Consider the following 15,151-nt stretch of genomic DNA (forward strand, 5'->3'; position numbering starts at 1 on the left):
ACCTCCAGGTACTGAATGGACTTGGGAAGCAGCTCCTTTCCTGACAGGTATACTTTGTCCATCAGAGATCATGTTTTAGCCATTTGGCCTTGTAAATCAAAAGCCTTAAACCTGCTCTTGCCCTGAGCCTCTGTCTGACAGAAATAATTTGATGCATAGGAATGCTTCCAAAGTGCAAACCAAACCCACTGTCATGGAGTCAGTGCTGACTTAGAGGACGGAGTAGAACTGCCCCTGTGGATTTCCAAGACTGCAGTTCTTTATGGGGGCAGAAAGCCCTGTCTTTCTCCCGTGGAATGGCTGGTAGTTTTGAACTGCTGACCTTGTATAACCTATGACACAGCGCAAAGCATAACCACTGCGCCACCAGGACTTCTCTCAGGAGAACTCTTGAATGTTAAAAATGAGAGCCCATTCTTAACGCCGTACTCAAAAGCGCTTAAGCATTTCTTGAGGGAAATTTGGCAAAATGTATCAGTACATGAAAGGGGCACATCGTTTGCCTGAGGCAAGTCTGCCTCTAGGTCTAGGTGTCTCCCTGATGCTCCTGGGCAGTGTCAACGGTTCTGCTGCTAACCAAATGGTTGATGGATCAGGGGTGCCTTTGAAGAAAGATTTGGTGAGCTACTTGGTAAAAAAGATAGTCAGTCATAATAATAATAAGAAGAAGAAGCATATGTAATAAGAATAAAAAGGGTTCCTGGAGGAGTAGGGTAGAGAAGGGAGGGACTAAATGGGAGCTGATATCAAAGAGTTCAAGAAGAAAGAAAATGGTTGCAAACTGATGGTGGTAGCAATTGTATAATTATGCTTGATCTAATTAAATTATGGAATTCTATAATATCTGCAAGAGCTCCCAATAAAATGATTAATTTTTAAAAGATTCTAAACAACAACAAAAATCAGTCATTAACAACAAAGCCTACATGGAAGAAGCACACCAGCCTGTGTGATCATGAGGTGTCGATGGGATCAGGTATCAGGTATCAAAAACCCAAAACAAAAACTCATATTGATGTGAATGAAGTAGAGCACAGAGTGAAGACCCAAAGCCCATCTGTAGACAATTGGGGATCCCCTTACAGAAGAGTTACAAGGAAGAGACGAGCCAGTCAGGGTGCAGTATAGCACTGACGAAACATACAACTTTCCTCTAGTTCTTTAATGCTTCTCACACACCCCACACACACACACTATCATGACCCCAATTCTACCTTACAAATCTGGTGGCTTGACCAGAGCATGTGCACAGGTACAGATAAGAGCTGGAAACACAGGGAATCCAAGACAGATAAACCCCTCAGAACCAATAATGAGAGTAGTGATACCAGTGGGGAGAGGGGGAAGGTGGAGGGAGAAAGGGAAACCTATCACAATGATCTACATGTAGCCCCCTCCCAGGGGGATGGACAACAGAAAAGTGGGTGAACAGAGACATCAGTCAGTGTAAGACATGAATTTTTTTTATAAATTATCAAAGGGAAAGGGAAAATGAGCTGATACCAAGGGTTCAAATAGAAAGAAAATGCTTTTAAAATGATGATGGCAACATATTTACAAATGTACTTGACACATGGATGGATGGATTGTGGTAAGAGCCCCCCAATGAAATGATTTTTTTAAATCAGTCATTGTTTATCAAGGAGACCTTTTGTTTTTATGAAGTGGCCTACAGTTCCCATGGGTGAAGGAGGAAGAGTTTTTGGTGCGAGGGCGTTGAGTTTATGTCAATGGTAGTGGGACGGTTTTGGAAAGGACATCAGTAATGTTACACCGCATGAAGAGTGTAATCAATGGCACTGAGTTATACGTGTAGAAGTTGTTAAATTGGAGAATGTTTTGTTGTGTATATCTTTGTCACAATTTTAAAAATTTCACAAATAACAATGAGTACAAGGAAGAAGAAAATATTCTAAAATTGATTCTGGTAATGATCGTACAACTCTTCTTGATTTGATCGAACCATTGAATTGTATGATATGTGGATTTTTAAAAAAAATCAGTCATTGAACATCCTCTGAGCATTTTCTACTATGACATACAGGGGGTTGCCATGAATGGAAATCAACTGGACATAACTGGCTTACTTCACACACACACACACACGATTAAAAAGATTTGTAGAAACATGGAATTAAACTCGCTCTCAGCTGTCGGGTCAATGTCAACTCATAGCAACCCCGATAGGACAGGAAGGACTGCCCTGTGACTTTCTAAGACTGAAACTTTATTGAAATAGACAATCCGGTCTGTCTTCTGCAGAGCAGCTGGTAGTTTTGAACTGCTGACTTTCCAGATCACAGCCCAGTGTCACCAGGGCTCCTCGGGGATTAAAATGTAATGGACAAATTCCATAAACTTTTTGAAATTGTGTGTGTGTGTGTGTGTGTGTGTGTGTGTGTGTAAAGCTTGAGTCACTTTTGTGATTAGAAAATCACCAAGGTCATTTTCATCTGAAAGAGAAAGTGTAACTTTGCTCGTTAGGAAACAGTCGGCTGCCTGCTGACGGTGTGCTTGTAACACTCCACCCTGTTCATTGTTTAGGGGTGAAGCTAAGTAGCCTTCTTGGTAAAAAGGGAAACTTGGAAAAGCTCCAGAGCTTCTGGGAAGTTGGCTTTTTCCTCGGGGCCAGTGTTCTTGCCAACGACCACATGAGAGTCATCCAAGCATCGGAGAAGCTCTTCAAACTGAAGACGCCGGCCTGGTAATATCACGCCCCATACACTGCTCCTCTCGCTGGTTTTCCTGTTACATTTGTTGAACTGAAAATTGGGTTACTTACTTGCAGAATTAAATGCAGATGCTATCAGAAAGTGAGTGCTTATAAGGAAAGGAAATGTGTTGACTATAGACTTTGATGACTGAGCATAGTTTATTTGTAATTGTAGCATTTTGCTGTGATAACACAATAGTACTAACTACCACTAAAACAATGCTTTCCGTTTCCATTGTCTTAATGGATACGGAATGTTAACATAAACGCTTATATGTTTATAGTTGACAAAGTGCCTGCCTGTCTAGTGTACCCCACCCCCCTCGGTTTTCCCAACTCTTCCCTCTGAGGCCCCATCAGTCTTGTTAGATTTAAGGAGATTTGTAAGATATATACATTGAGTGACTTCAGAGCAAAATAGAGACTCCTTCCTTACGAAGGGTCTATTTGCAAAAAAGCCCCTTAAGGAAGAGTGTTTGAAAGCAAGGTCATTACTACTTCCTTGAATAGAAGGTAGATTGTCTTTTAAGTGCCTTATTCGACGAGGCTGCATGACTCCCAGACAAGTTTTTTCTGTTCTCTACGTCTCCATTTCCACATCTGGGAAGCAGGGATAAAAATGGTCCCCCTGGACTAGATTTTTGTAAGATTTAAATGAGATCATGTGTTAAAGTCCAAGGCTTTGGGAAGTGCCCACCTGCAGAGCACATAATAGACGATGAATACATGCCTGGTCACACACTTGTTAAGGCCAGGTTTCACACACACCTAGAGAAGAATGCTGGGGTGTGCGGTACCAGGTGGCTCTCAGTTGGGCCTCTTTGTAAGTTTTGTGTGTGTGTTTAAACCTTAGGTACCTCAAGGCGATTGTGGAGACCATTCTGATATATAAGCATTTTGTGAAACTGCCCACGGAGCAGCCTGTGGCCAAGCAGGAACTCGTGGACTTTTGGATGGATTTCCTGGTGGAGGCCACCAAGACAGACGTGACCGTCGTTAGGTTTCCAGTGAGTCCACTTCCGTTGCTCATTTGGTTTCTTTCCTTTTCCGTTGTGGCATCTCGCTCCGTCACTCATTACCGTGCAGTCGATTCCGACGCAAGGAGACGCTGTCAACCGAACAGAGCTGCCCTGTGGCCTTCCGAGACTGGACATCTTTACGGGTTTAGAAAGCCTCATCTTTCTCTTGCAGGGCGGTGGGTGGTTTTGAACTGCTGACCTTGAAAAGTTAGCAATCCAAAGGGCCGCTATGCACCAGGACCCCTTGTAGTAGTTGACTTTCACGTCCCAGGGGGACGACCATCGGACTCAGTAGTTTGTCATTCAGTGCAACTGATCTGCAAGAGCTGGCTTCTAAAGCTACTTCAGCAAGCCAAGGTGCATGTGTGTGCACTCATTTGCCACGGGATGTGTGCACTTTCTTTTGTGTGCCCTGGTCGAGTGTGCTTCCCAAGCTACTCAGTGAGTGGACACAGCAAGTCAAGATGGCTCTGCAGACTGGGCAGGTGGATGTGTTTGATGACCAATGACGTTTCGGATGCGACATCTTAGCATGTCTTAGCATGTGTTCAGAGCTTCCCTTCTCTGTGGTAGGATGATACTGCACTGTATGTGCGTACATGTGCCCATTCATCTCTTGATATGATTGCCACGATTGCTGTAACAACCCCACACCCCTGAGTTTTAACTCTGGACCCACCATGTGGGTCACTACTTTCAGTGTCTGTAGGTCATGAGAAATAACCTGTCTCGGATTCTGTCTGCCTTTCATTTGTGGCTAGTCTTTAAACCAAAAGCCAGACTTATTGCCACAGAGTCGATTCCAACTCAGAGTAACCCTGTAGGACTGTCCCAGAAGAACTGTCCCCTGTGGGTTTCTAGAAAGTTCCATCACTCAACCATGGAGTGACCGGTAGGTTCAAGCTATCCATCTTGCAGTTAGCTGCCCATGGGTAGCCACTCACTGTGCCACGAGGGCTCCGTAGAGGACATTAAACCTGCAAGCGTACATACACATATGATGAGTTTTCCAAAAGTTCATGAAAACAAACAAACAAAAAACCCAAAAAGATCATGAAAAATTTTTGCAGACTTAGTAAAGTACGTGTGTGGATGCATGTGCATTTAAATGTACAGCAGACATGCGCATATATATTTTAATTTGGATTAAATGTCTGTAGCAGCACATTTGCCAGTTTAGCCGTTTTATGCGTACCCTGCACTGGCATTCTCTCCCCCGTATCGTGTGCCATCCTCACTGTTCGTTTCCAAGAGTTTCATTGCCCTCGGCAGAAATCCAGCAGCCCTGACGCAGAATTCCCCCTCTCCTGCCTCCCACCTGCCTCTGCGCTTACCACGAATAGACGGTGGTCCCAGTGCATTTGCCTCTTCAAGAAATTTCATAAACGTGGGATCAGACAGTGGTAGTCTGTTCTCGTTCGACTTATTTTACTCAGACGGATATTTTCCATGTCCATCCATGTCTTAGCATGTAGTGAGAACATCCGCTCTCTTTGGGGTGGAAAATTATTTCATTTTTTTGTGTATACCACCTTTGATTCATCCAGTCGTGTCTTGATGGATGCCTGGCGTACACCTTGTGACTCTGCTGAGCGACGCTGCACTTGAATATATTGCCATCATCACAGGTGGTGCTGACCCCGTCCTGGTGGTTCTTAGAACACCATCCAAAGCAATGTGGTGTTGGTGTGCAATTGGAGGACCCCTGGCAGCTCACTGTGCAGCCACATTCCTTTGCACTCAGACCGATGCCATCCAACGCTCCCTAAGAACTCTCTCGTCTCAGAGGTGGTGACGAGTCTCAGTTCCTGTGGTAGAACTTGTTTGCTAGTTCCTGTCCAGAGGATCAGCCGCTTCCTTCTTTAAATCCCTTACTGGCGTTGGTACGATTTATTTTCTCTGGCTTCCAGGTGAGGCTTGAGCTCAGTAAGATCTTTCAGTGAAAAGTCTTTCCAACAGAAACACTTGGTTATTTTCTAGCCCTGAAAATGCAGAGCCTGGGACAATCCCTCTTGTCCAGCTGGCCTTTAGCTGGCGGTCTGAGCCGTGATAAAGGAGGACAGGGCTGAAGTACTTAACTGACCATGTGCTAACGAGAAATCAGCTATGAAAGGAAGTCACTCAGATCGGCTATTCTGAGCTAATCCAAATTAGTTTACTGTGAATTAGTTTGTCACAGTGTAAATAAATGGATGTGAAAACTAAAAGCAGAAAACATTCAAAATAAAGAAGTGAGGAAACGTGTAGGTCTGGTCACCAGGTGAAAGAGGTCGGGACGGAGGGGAGAAAGATGTGACCATCTGCTTCCGTGAAGATTACAGCCTGGGAATCCCGAGGGGAATGCTCACCGCTCTCTTGTCGGGTTGTTGTACATCAGAAGGGACTCAACAGTCATGGGATTTTATCCTGGAGTTTGCAAAAAGAACACTAGGAAAGGAATCTGTCCGTATCTAACAAAGTTCGAAGTGCCTGTGTCTGACCAGCAATCCTCCTTGAAGGAATGGACTGACCCTACAGAAATCAAAGCACTAATTTCCCATTGCCTCCTTATTTGTACAGGCAGAACTCGTGAAACCGCGCCTGTGCGTAGTGAATGATTGAGCCAATAACAACACAGTCCTGTGTAGAATCTGACGCAGAAGGTTGAGCGAGCTCTACTGTGGTTACGTGCTGACTCCTTTGACGTTGCCTCCCAGGGACCCTGTGCACAACAGAGCAAAGCCCTGCCTGGCCCTGTGCCATCCTCACGACGGACGGGCACCATGCTTGAGCCCATTGTTGCTGCTGCTCTGTCGATCCACCACATGTGGGTCTTCCTTGTTTTTTGACTGGCTAATAAGCATAATGCCTTACTCCAAGAACTAGTCTAGTCCTTCCTGATAACACACCCTAAGTATATGAAACAAAGCCTTGCCGCCCTTGCTTCCAAAGAGCATCCGGGCTGTATTTTGCCCTTGACAGATTCGTATGCTAGCAGTCCAGGGCACATCCAATTGTCTTGGCCAACATGATACTTGAGACACATCAGTTCTTCAGCCTCCTTAGTCACTGTCCAGGTGACTGGAAGTGCTATAACTTGAGTCTACATACATCATGCAGCATGTTACATCTTTGCTTGTTAGCACTTTTAAGGAAGCCCTTGGCAGCAGGTTTTCTCAGTGCAATATGTCATTTGGTCGCACAGTTGTGTCATCTGCATATCTCTGGTTATTAATGAGCCTTCCTCCAGTCCTGATGCCGTGTTCTTCGTAGAGTTCAGCTTCGTAGGTGATTTTCTCCGCACAGAGAGTGAACAGGTATGGTGAAAGGCTGTCACCTGACACACACCTTTGCTGATTTTACTACCCAGTATCCTCTTGTTCTGCTCTCCTTCTATGGATGTAGCTTGTCTTGATTCCTGTGTATTATGCCATGAGGTGAGGCCCAAAGTATAAAGCTTATGTGATTGAAAAAAGGTATGTCCCATGAATAAGCCACCAGTCTTGCAAAATTCTGCCATATCATTACCAAAGTCATCTCTATCACCAAGGCCATATATTCCAATTGTTGATGATTCATTGCTTCTGTCTTTTGCATTCCAATCACCAGTAACTATCAATGCGTCTTGGCTGCATGTTGGATTGATTCAAAATGGTCAGTGCTAGACTGTCCCAGCTCACCAGTGGGTAGGAGATCCATTTTTATGCCATCCACTTAATTTTGAAAACCTCCAGTTTTCCTGGATTCAGACATTGTATATTCCAAGAACCAGTTACTAATTGATGTTTGCAGCTGTTTCTTCTCCTGGGAAGGTCCTGGAAGCTTTACCCCACCAATGACGTCTTTAAGGTCAACTCTGCTTTGAGGAGCTAGCTCTTTTGAGTGCCTTCCAGCTATGGGGCCTCTTCTTGTGCCCCTCTGTCAGACAATGTTTCACCGCTATGCACGTTTTTTCAGAAGTAGACTTAACGCTCTTTCTTAGCCTGTCTTAGTCAGGGAGCTCTGCTGAAACCTGTCTACCATGGGTGACCCTGATGGATTTTGAAATACTGGAGCCCTGTCAGTTTCACAACAACATGCGAGTCACCACAGTGTGACCTGCGGCAGTTTGCAATGGTCTGTGTGTATGATCCAGTGAAAATACTTACGGTACAGTGCTGCGGTTATTCGTTGCTTGCTTTATTTCCCCACCATTTCTTTCTTTACGTTTAGAATTAAACTCTCCCACCTACAGCCATGCCCCGGAGGGAGTTCAGATTCATAGCAACCCTGCAGGGTAGCAGGGCAGAAGTGCCCGGAGGGTTTCCAAGGTTGTAATCTTTATAGGAGCGGACAACCTGTCAGTCTACTGCACAGCCGCTGGCTAACCTTTCTGTCAGGGGCCACGCGCTTTCACCATTGCACCCCATGGCCCCTTGCATTTATAACATCAAGAACCTTTATTGTGCAGTAGATGCTGGAGCTGTTCTGCATGATTCTGTCTCACTTTGCCACCCACGAGCTGTGTGATCTTCAGCAGGTTACTTAACCTTTCTGAGCTTTGTTTCCCCATCTGCAGAATGGGTAGTACTTCATTCACAGGGTGCTGATGCAGATTAGATGAGTATATTTTGAACTGTTGTCATGGTGCCTAGCATGTGCTCCAGAGACTATGAATATTAACTGTTATCGTTATTATTTCTTCTTTTTATTTAAAGAAGAACATTACTTGGAGTGTTCTATACTTTGATTATTTTTTCACTAAGCAATGTATCATGGAGATTTTTCTAGTAATTACTTGGAAACTTAATTTGTTTTTAAAAAAAACTGCCAGGTATTCCTATATATGAATGTATCATCACTTATGTAACATATTGTGTTGAGTAACTTTCTATCCCATATATAAAAAACAGTTTTGTTGGTGCATCTTTGCAATATTTTACAGTTAGAAATAATGCTGCACTGAATGTGTGGCGCATAGACGATTTGTACCCATGCAAATATACCTGCATGATAATTCCCCAGAAGTGGAATTGTCTGAGAGTTCTCTGTTGTCCCCCCCTCAGGATTGTTACCTAATGCTATTCTCTCCGGCAGCACAGCCTGTTCAATAGAATGTTTTCATCCCATGGATGCTTTGGCTTTACTGGTTCAATGGAAAACGGGATGTCAGGGCCATTTCAATGAGTCCCTCTCTTGTTATGGGCGAGGATGTCTATGTGATGAAGTTTGCTTATTTAAAAAACCAGGCACTGATGAACCAAGAATAAAGGGAGAGAGACCTTCGGTCCTCGCGCTGATGAAATAAATGGCATTGACCCTCCCCTCTTGCTGTAAATAACTGTAATATCTGAGCAAACACAACTGAAGCCACTGCTTGCCAGCATTGGACAGCCATCCCTGCAGGGCTGCATTCTTTGAGAAAGAAGAGGGACATGCGTAGACTTCCACCCCCTCCATCTTGGTCCCTGAGGCCATTGATCTGGCCGCTGCACAAGAGGGTCCTAGGAGGTGGTAACCTTCTGCCCTGGCAGAAGAGGCACAGATCAATGGTTGGAACGCGAAGGCAGCAATAATATGGGGAAAGAACATTGGACACGTAGAGCCATGAGCTGTGACTCCCAAGCTTTAACCTGGCTTTTTCTCTTCAGCCCTAGGCCAACCCTAGCTTGTTACTCCGGGGGTGACATTCTAGGAGGCCTGGGAAGAGAGTAGCTCCTGGGAGGCTGAGAGCTGGACAGAGATCGCAGCGCTTGGACAATGCAGGGATCGGGTGTTTGAGATGAAATAGCTCACAGTGTAGCGATTTTTGAGAGCCCCCTCCCTGCAAGCTTTTGGCTGAGACACAGAAAGCCCACGTGCTGAATCAGAGCAACCCTAAAATCCTAGCCAAGTCTAAATAAAACTTGGTTCATCTCAACAAGATTAAGATGATCACTGGTAATTTAACTACTAGCCTGGAAAACAAAAAGACCTCAATCCTCAAAGATTGCTAGACTTCCTAAGAAATGGTAGAGCGGTGCCTGTCATAAAGAGCTGTCATAGTGGATAGAGGCAAACCCAAGAGTGAGCCACATTTAGGAATGAGAAGATAAGGATGTCAAATAACTGATAAAGATCTCAAAGAATGATTAGAAGATAATGGATGAAAAGCAGACTATTTAAACTGGTAAATAATCTATGAGTAAAATCTAATGAGAAACAAAGATATTTTACATAAAATACACATTTTTTACTGCTCCTAAAAAAAAAAAAAAGACTGAGTCGATAGCAGATGGCATTTTAGATTTCAATTACACCTCCAGCCACCGTTCTTCATTCATTGACTTTCCCTCCCTCCCCTCCCAGAGGTGCCTCTTGCAGTGGGGTGATTTGCTTCCCACCCGCCCCTCCTGCTGCAGGGCACAGAGAAAGGCCTCTGGGGCTGGCGTCCAGCCCTCTGCTCCAGTGTCATCCTGTGGTCATGCTTGTGAAGGCTGCAGCAGGTCTTGGTTGGAGCGATGACGTTCTCTTAAGTGGATCTGACTGCAATCCAGAATGATGCACGTTAGACAGTATTGACTAGCTTGATGGTTTCATCAATCGCACCACCACATTCTTTTTCATTCCTTCTGGAAATAGCCCTGACTCTGGGCAAAAGGAAGAAGGGGGCCATTTATTTGTGAAATTATTTGAATGATTCTATCATTTATTATTTGGGCTCAGTTTGAGTTTATTCCTTGTATATTTGCATATTTCTTTTCTACATTGAAAAGTTAGGGTATCAACCCACTGTCCAATGGGCAGAGAGAGGAGGAGGGCCCTACAGAGTCCCCTGGGCCCCTTGCAGTGTAGTAGGGACTGGTTGGGCTGCTCACTGAAAGGTCAGCAGTTCAAACCACCAGCTGTGCCACAGGAGAAAGACAGGGCTTTCTGCTCCTTTAAAGATGTTACAGTCTTGGAAACTCAACAGGGGCAATTCTACCTTGTCCTATAGCAGCGGTTCTCAGCCTTCCTAATGCTACGCTCCTGTCATACAGTTCCTCATGTTGTGGTGACCCCCCCAGCCATAAAATTATTTTTGTTGCTACTTTATCAGTGTTATTTTTCTACTGTTATGAATCGGGTGACCCCTGTGAAAGGGTCCTTCAACCCCGAAAGGGGTCACGACCCACAGATTGAGAACCATTGTTCTATAGGGTCGCTGTGTGTCGGCATCAACTCAGTGGCAGTGAGCTTGGCTTTGGGCTTTGATTAAAGTCGTCTACTCATTGTAGACACTTGCACATGAGACCCCGGTTTGTAGCTCCTCTCCATGGGCCTTGCTGTGCCCTTCCTGCTGCAGACACCTCAAGTTAGCAGTTCCTGGTGATATGACCACTGGGAAAGACTAGGAATTAAAAGCAAGACAATACGGAGATTTCTCCATGAGCTCCATCTAGCTGTATGGTTTTGTCAGATTGCCTCCTCTCACTTTCTTCTCCTTAGCCTTTCTGCATCTCTGCTGTGTTTGCTAGAAATCCTTCATGCTGCGTCCTGTCGAGGGCAGATCAAAGGGCTCAAAAATGTTCAACAGGGTGGGGAGGGAGGGGAAAAAAAGGAGCTGAAACCAAGGGCGCAAACAGAAAGAGGCTTGGAAAACGATGATGGCAACCTATGTACAAATGTGCTTGACACAATGGATGGGTGGATTGCTGCCAGAGCTGTAAGAGCCCCCATTAAAATGATCTTTTCCAAAAAGTTCAGCAATGACAATTCCGTGTAAAATGGTGTGGCAATGGTGTCTGACCTCCTCTCGCTTCAAGAGGGAAAGAGAATCACCATCAGCCCAAAGCTGAGTCCTCTGAGACACGCACCGTGCATGACTCACCCACCACCAACTCGTAGCCTCCTCCCTGCTCTCGCTGCTTCTCTGGGGGCATTGGATAACTCAGTGTGGCGACCACACAATTCACGAAGAACACTCAGGACCATGGGGATCATTTTGGAAGTAACACTGCAGTTCAGGATCAGAAACCACTCAGGGTGCAGTTCTTCAGTCAGGACAACTTGCCTGCACCCAGGGGCATGCCTTTCTCTGGTCCTCGGCCTTTCAACCTGGGAGCCCCTCAGCCTGTGCCCTGCTGGGGCAGGTGCTACAAAGCTCTGCAGCTCCACCAGCGAGTGCTGGGAGACGTGCCACTCTGCCAGGGTGCCTCCTGCCCCAGGTCCCAGAGCTTTCTTCCTCCGTGACTCAGGAAGCCCACTGGACTGTTCTTGTCAGTCTCTTGTTTCTGCTGCCTCCGCTGTTGCTTCTCGCCATCTCCCACCGTCTCCAGTGTTATTTATTCCTAATATGAAATGTTAGTGATAATATAATACATTATGCAAACTTGGGATGAAGATTCTCAACTCACTTATCACATACCCTTCACACGGCTAAAATAGGCACACGCTTTAATTTCTCTTTTCCTTCCATGCAGCTAAATATATCATCGTTGAAGATACCAATTTTATTTTGGAGACAGCACAGAAACACATTTGCTGCCTCATATAGCTAGCTATATTCATTTCTCTGGTTTATATATAAAGCTCTTTCAGTAATAGCCAAAAACCATCTCCAAATCCATTTACGTGGATATGACTATACAAAGTATGATAGCTGGGCCCTGGATTATGCAATGGGCTGCTAACCACAGGTCAGCAGTTCGAAACCACCAGCTGCTGCTTGGGCGAAAGCTGAGCCCTTCAACTCCCATAAAGAGTTAACAGTCTTGAAAGCTCACAGGGGCAGGCCTATGAGTCAGAATTGACTTGATGGCACTGAGCGTTTTGGAATATGAGATCCGGAAAGTTCAAATAAGTATGTGAGAACATACAGATGAAGTCTTGTCTTTTTTTGTGCACAAAATTACTGGTTTTATCATCTCTTCCTTTCTCAGACACAATTATATTTGTAGAAGCACTTTGTTTTACCTGCTAAAACAGTAAACTTTTAGAAAGGCACCTTGGTAGACAGCCAAACCAACCTATAGATTACAAAGCATTCTTATCAATCTCTGTATCAGTCAAAGGTGATAAGTGTGCTTTATGATCATCACGCACTGCCATAAAATGCGTAAGGAGCACCCAGAATGACAGCCCTCAGACACAGTGGGTTTTTCTCCTGACTCTGCCTGAAGAACCTCCTACAGGTGATGTGGGTCTTGTAGCAGCTCCTGGTGGTTTAATTCCTAAGCCACTAATATTTGTGTCTTTTCTTTATGTTTCAAGGTGTTAATATTAGAGCCAACCAAGATCTACCAACCTTCTTACTTGTCGATCAACAATGAAGTCGAGGAAAAGACAATATCTATTTGGCATGTGCTCCCTGATGACAAGGTAAATGATGAAATTAAGATAAGAGAGCCAGTGACACAGGGCTTCACACTCTCCGGCATTTAAATTTTCAGCCAATATCCAAGTTAATGGCAAACAATTTTTTACTTAGTTATGTATTTTTGGCATAAATATATTTCTGTAGTAGAAATAAAAAATTTGTTACCTGCGTTATGAATTTTACTTACCATATACTCGTATGCAATTTTGAAAAGTTTTGCTTGAAAATTTAGGGTCAGCTTATACTCGAGTACATACAGTATTTAATAAAATATAATTGATTTCTATTTTTTTAATTATTCATTGCATAACCATCCAAAGTCTCTTCCATATTAGAATATGTCTCTGATGTCTTGTAAATCCGTGTTATCGGCTATGCACTGAAGAACCAGTATTTAAAACAGAGGATTTTTGAAGTTCTTATCTTGGTTCTCAGAGGCCTGCCAGAGCAGCACTCTGAATCTTACAGTGGCACTGTCCTAGTCACCGTTGCATTTACCCAAACCCAGCACAACCCAGGGGGACCCAACCCATTCCACTCTGAGAGACCCTGTGGGCCAGGGTCGAACTGCTCCTCGGGGCTTTTGAGGCTGTGTATCTTTCTGGGAGCAAACAGCCTCATTTTTACCCGAAGGAGTAGCTGTTGGGTTGGAACTGCCAACCTTGTGATTAGCAGCCCAACATGTAACTCACTCTGACCCCAGGTCCCTATTTAGTCATCTAAGTCGCTGCCCAATCTCAGATCAGTCACTGGCTGTGTCCCCACTTGTTTTCAGAAGGATCCCAAACACCCATAGCAATGACCTTTTCCACTTTTATATTTCATCATTTCTAATGCATGTACAGGGAGGCTTGGTGGCACGGTGGTGTTAATCCAGTTCAAAAGGTTCCCAGTTCAATCCCCACCAGCCACTCTGCAGGAGAAAGATATGGCAGTCTGTCTGTAAAGAAAATAGCTTTGGGAGCCGTCAGGGGCAGCTCTACTCTGTAGGGTGGGTCCCTATGAGTGGGAATAAATGTGATGGAAATGGGTGAATATGTGCACAAATCAATCCACTGTTTAAAAAATGGTTGTTTTTTAAACATTTTATTAGGGGCTCATACAACTCTTATCACAATCCATACATATACATACATCAATTGTATAAAGCACATCTGTACATTCTTTGCCCTAATCATTTTCAAAGCATTTGCTCTCCACTTAAGCCCTTTGCATCAGGTACTCTTTTTTCCCCTCCCTCCCCACTCCCCCTCCCTCATGAGCCCTTGATAATTTATAGATTGTTATTTTGTCATATCTTGCCCTATCCAGAGTCTCCCTTCCCCCTCTTCTCTGCCGTCCATCTCCCAGGGAGGAGGTCACATGTGGATCCTTGTAATTGGTTCCCCCTTTCCAACCCACTCACCCTCTACTCTCCCAGTATTGCCCCTCACACCCCTGGTCCTGAAGGTATCATCCACCCTGGATTCCCTGTGCCTCCAGCTCCTATATGCACCAGTGTACAACCTCTGCTCTATCCAGACTTGCAAGGTAGAATTCAGATCATGGTAGTTGGTGGGAGGAAGCATCCAGGATCTGGGGGAAAGCTGTATTCTTCATCGGTGCTACATCGCACCCTGACTGACTCATCTCCTCCCCTAAACCCCTCTGTGAGGGGATCTCCAGTGGCCGACAAATGGGCTTTGGGTCTCCATTCTGCACTTCCCTCTTCATTCACTATGGTATATATATATATATATATATATATATATATATATATATATATATATATATATATATACCATATATATATATACATACATACATACACATATATATATTGTATGATGCCTTATACCTGATCCCTTTGGCACCTCATGATCGCACAGGCTGGTGGGCTTCTTCGATATGGGCTTTGTTGCTTCTGAGCTAGATGGCCGCTTGTTCACCTTCAAGCCTTTAAGACCCCAGACACTATCTCCTTTGATAGCCGAGCACCATCAGCTTTCTTCGCCACATTTGCTTATGCACCCGTTTGTCTTTAAAAAATGGTTTTATGAAGCAGCAGTCACTGGAGACCCCACTCCAGTTCTAGGATAGCCCACAGAACGAGATCAATTCCAGAGAGTGATTTTGATGCAAAGT

General features: G+C 44.5%; 1 protein-coding gene across 1 annotated transcript in view; it reads left to right on the plus strand.

Moving 5' to 3' along the window:
• Positions 1 to 15,151, plus strand: part of MAP3K5 (mitogen-activated protein kinase kinase kinase 5) — a 233,375-nt gene that overhangs the window by 137,695 nt on the left and 80,529 nt on the right. The window contains exons 9-11 of the mRNA XM_075554484.1: positions 2,545 to 2,704; positions 3,567 to 3,720; positions 12,922 to 13,029. Coding sequence (XP_075410599.1) covers positions 2,545 to 2,704; positions 3,567 to 3,720; positions 12,922 to 13,029 — 422 coding nt within the window. The remainder of the gene's footprint in view (positions 1 to 2,544; positions 2,705 to 3,566; positions 3,721 to 12,921; positions 13,030 to 15,151) is intronic.

The sequence above is a fragment of the Tenrec ecaudatus genome, chromosome 7 (genome assembly GCF_050624435.1).
Source record: "Tenrec ecaudatus isolate mTenEca1 chromosome 7, mTenEca1.hap1, whole genome shotgun sequence".
NCBI lineage: Eukaryota > Metazoa > Chordata > Mammalia > Afrosoricida > Tenrecidae > Tenrec > Tenrec ecaudatus.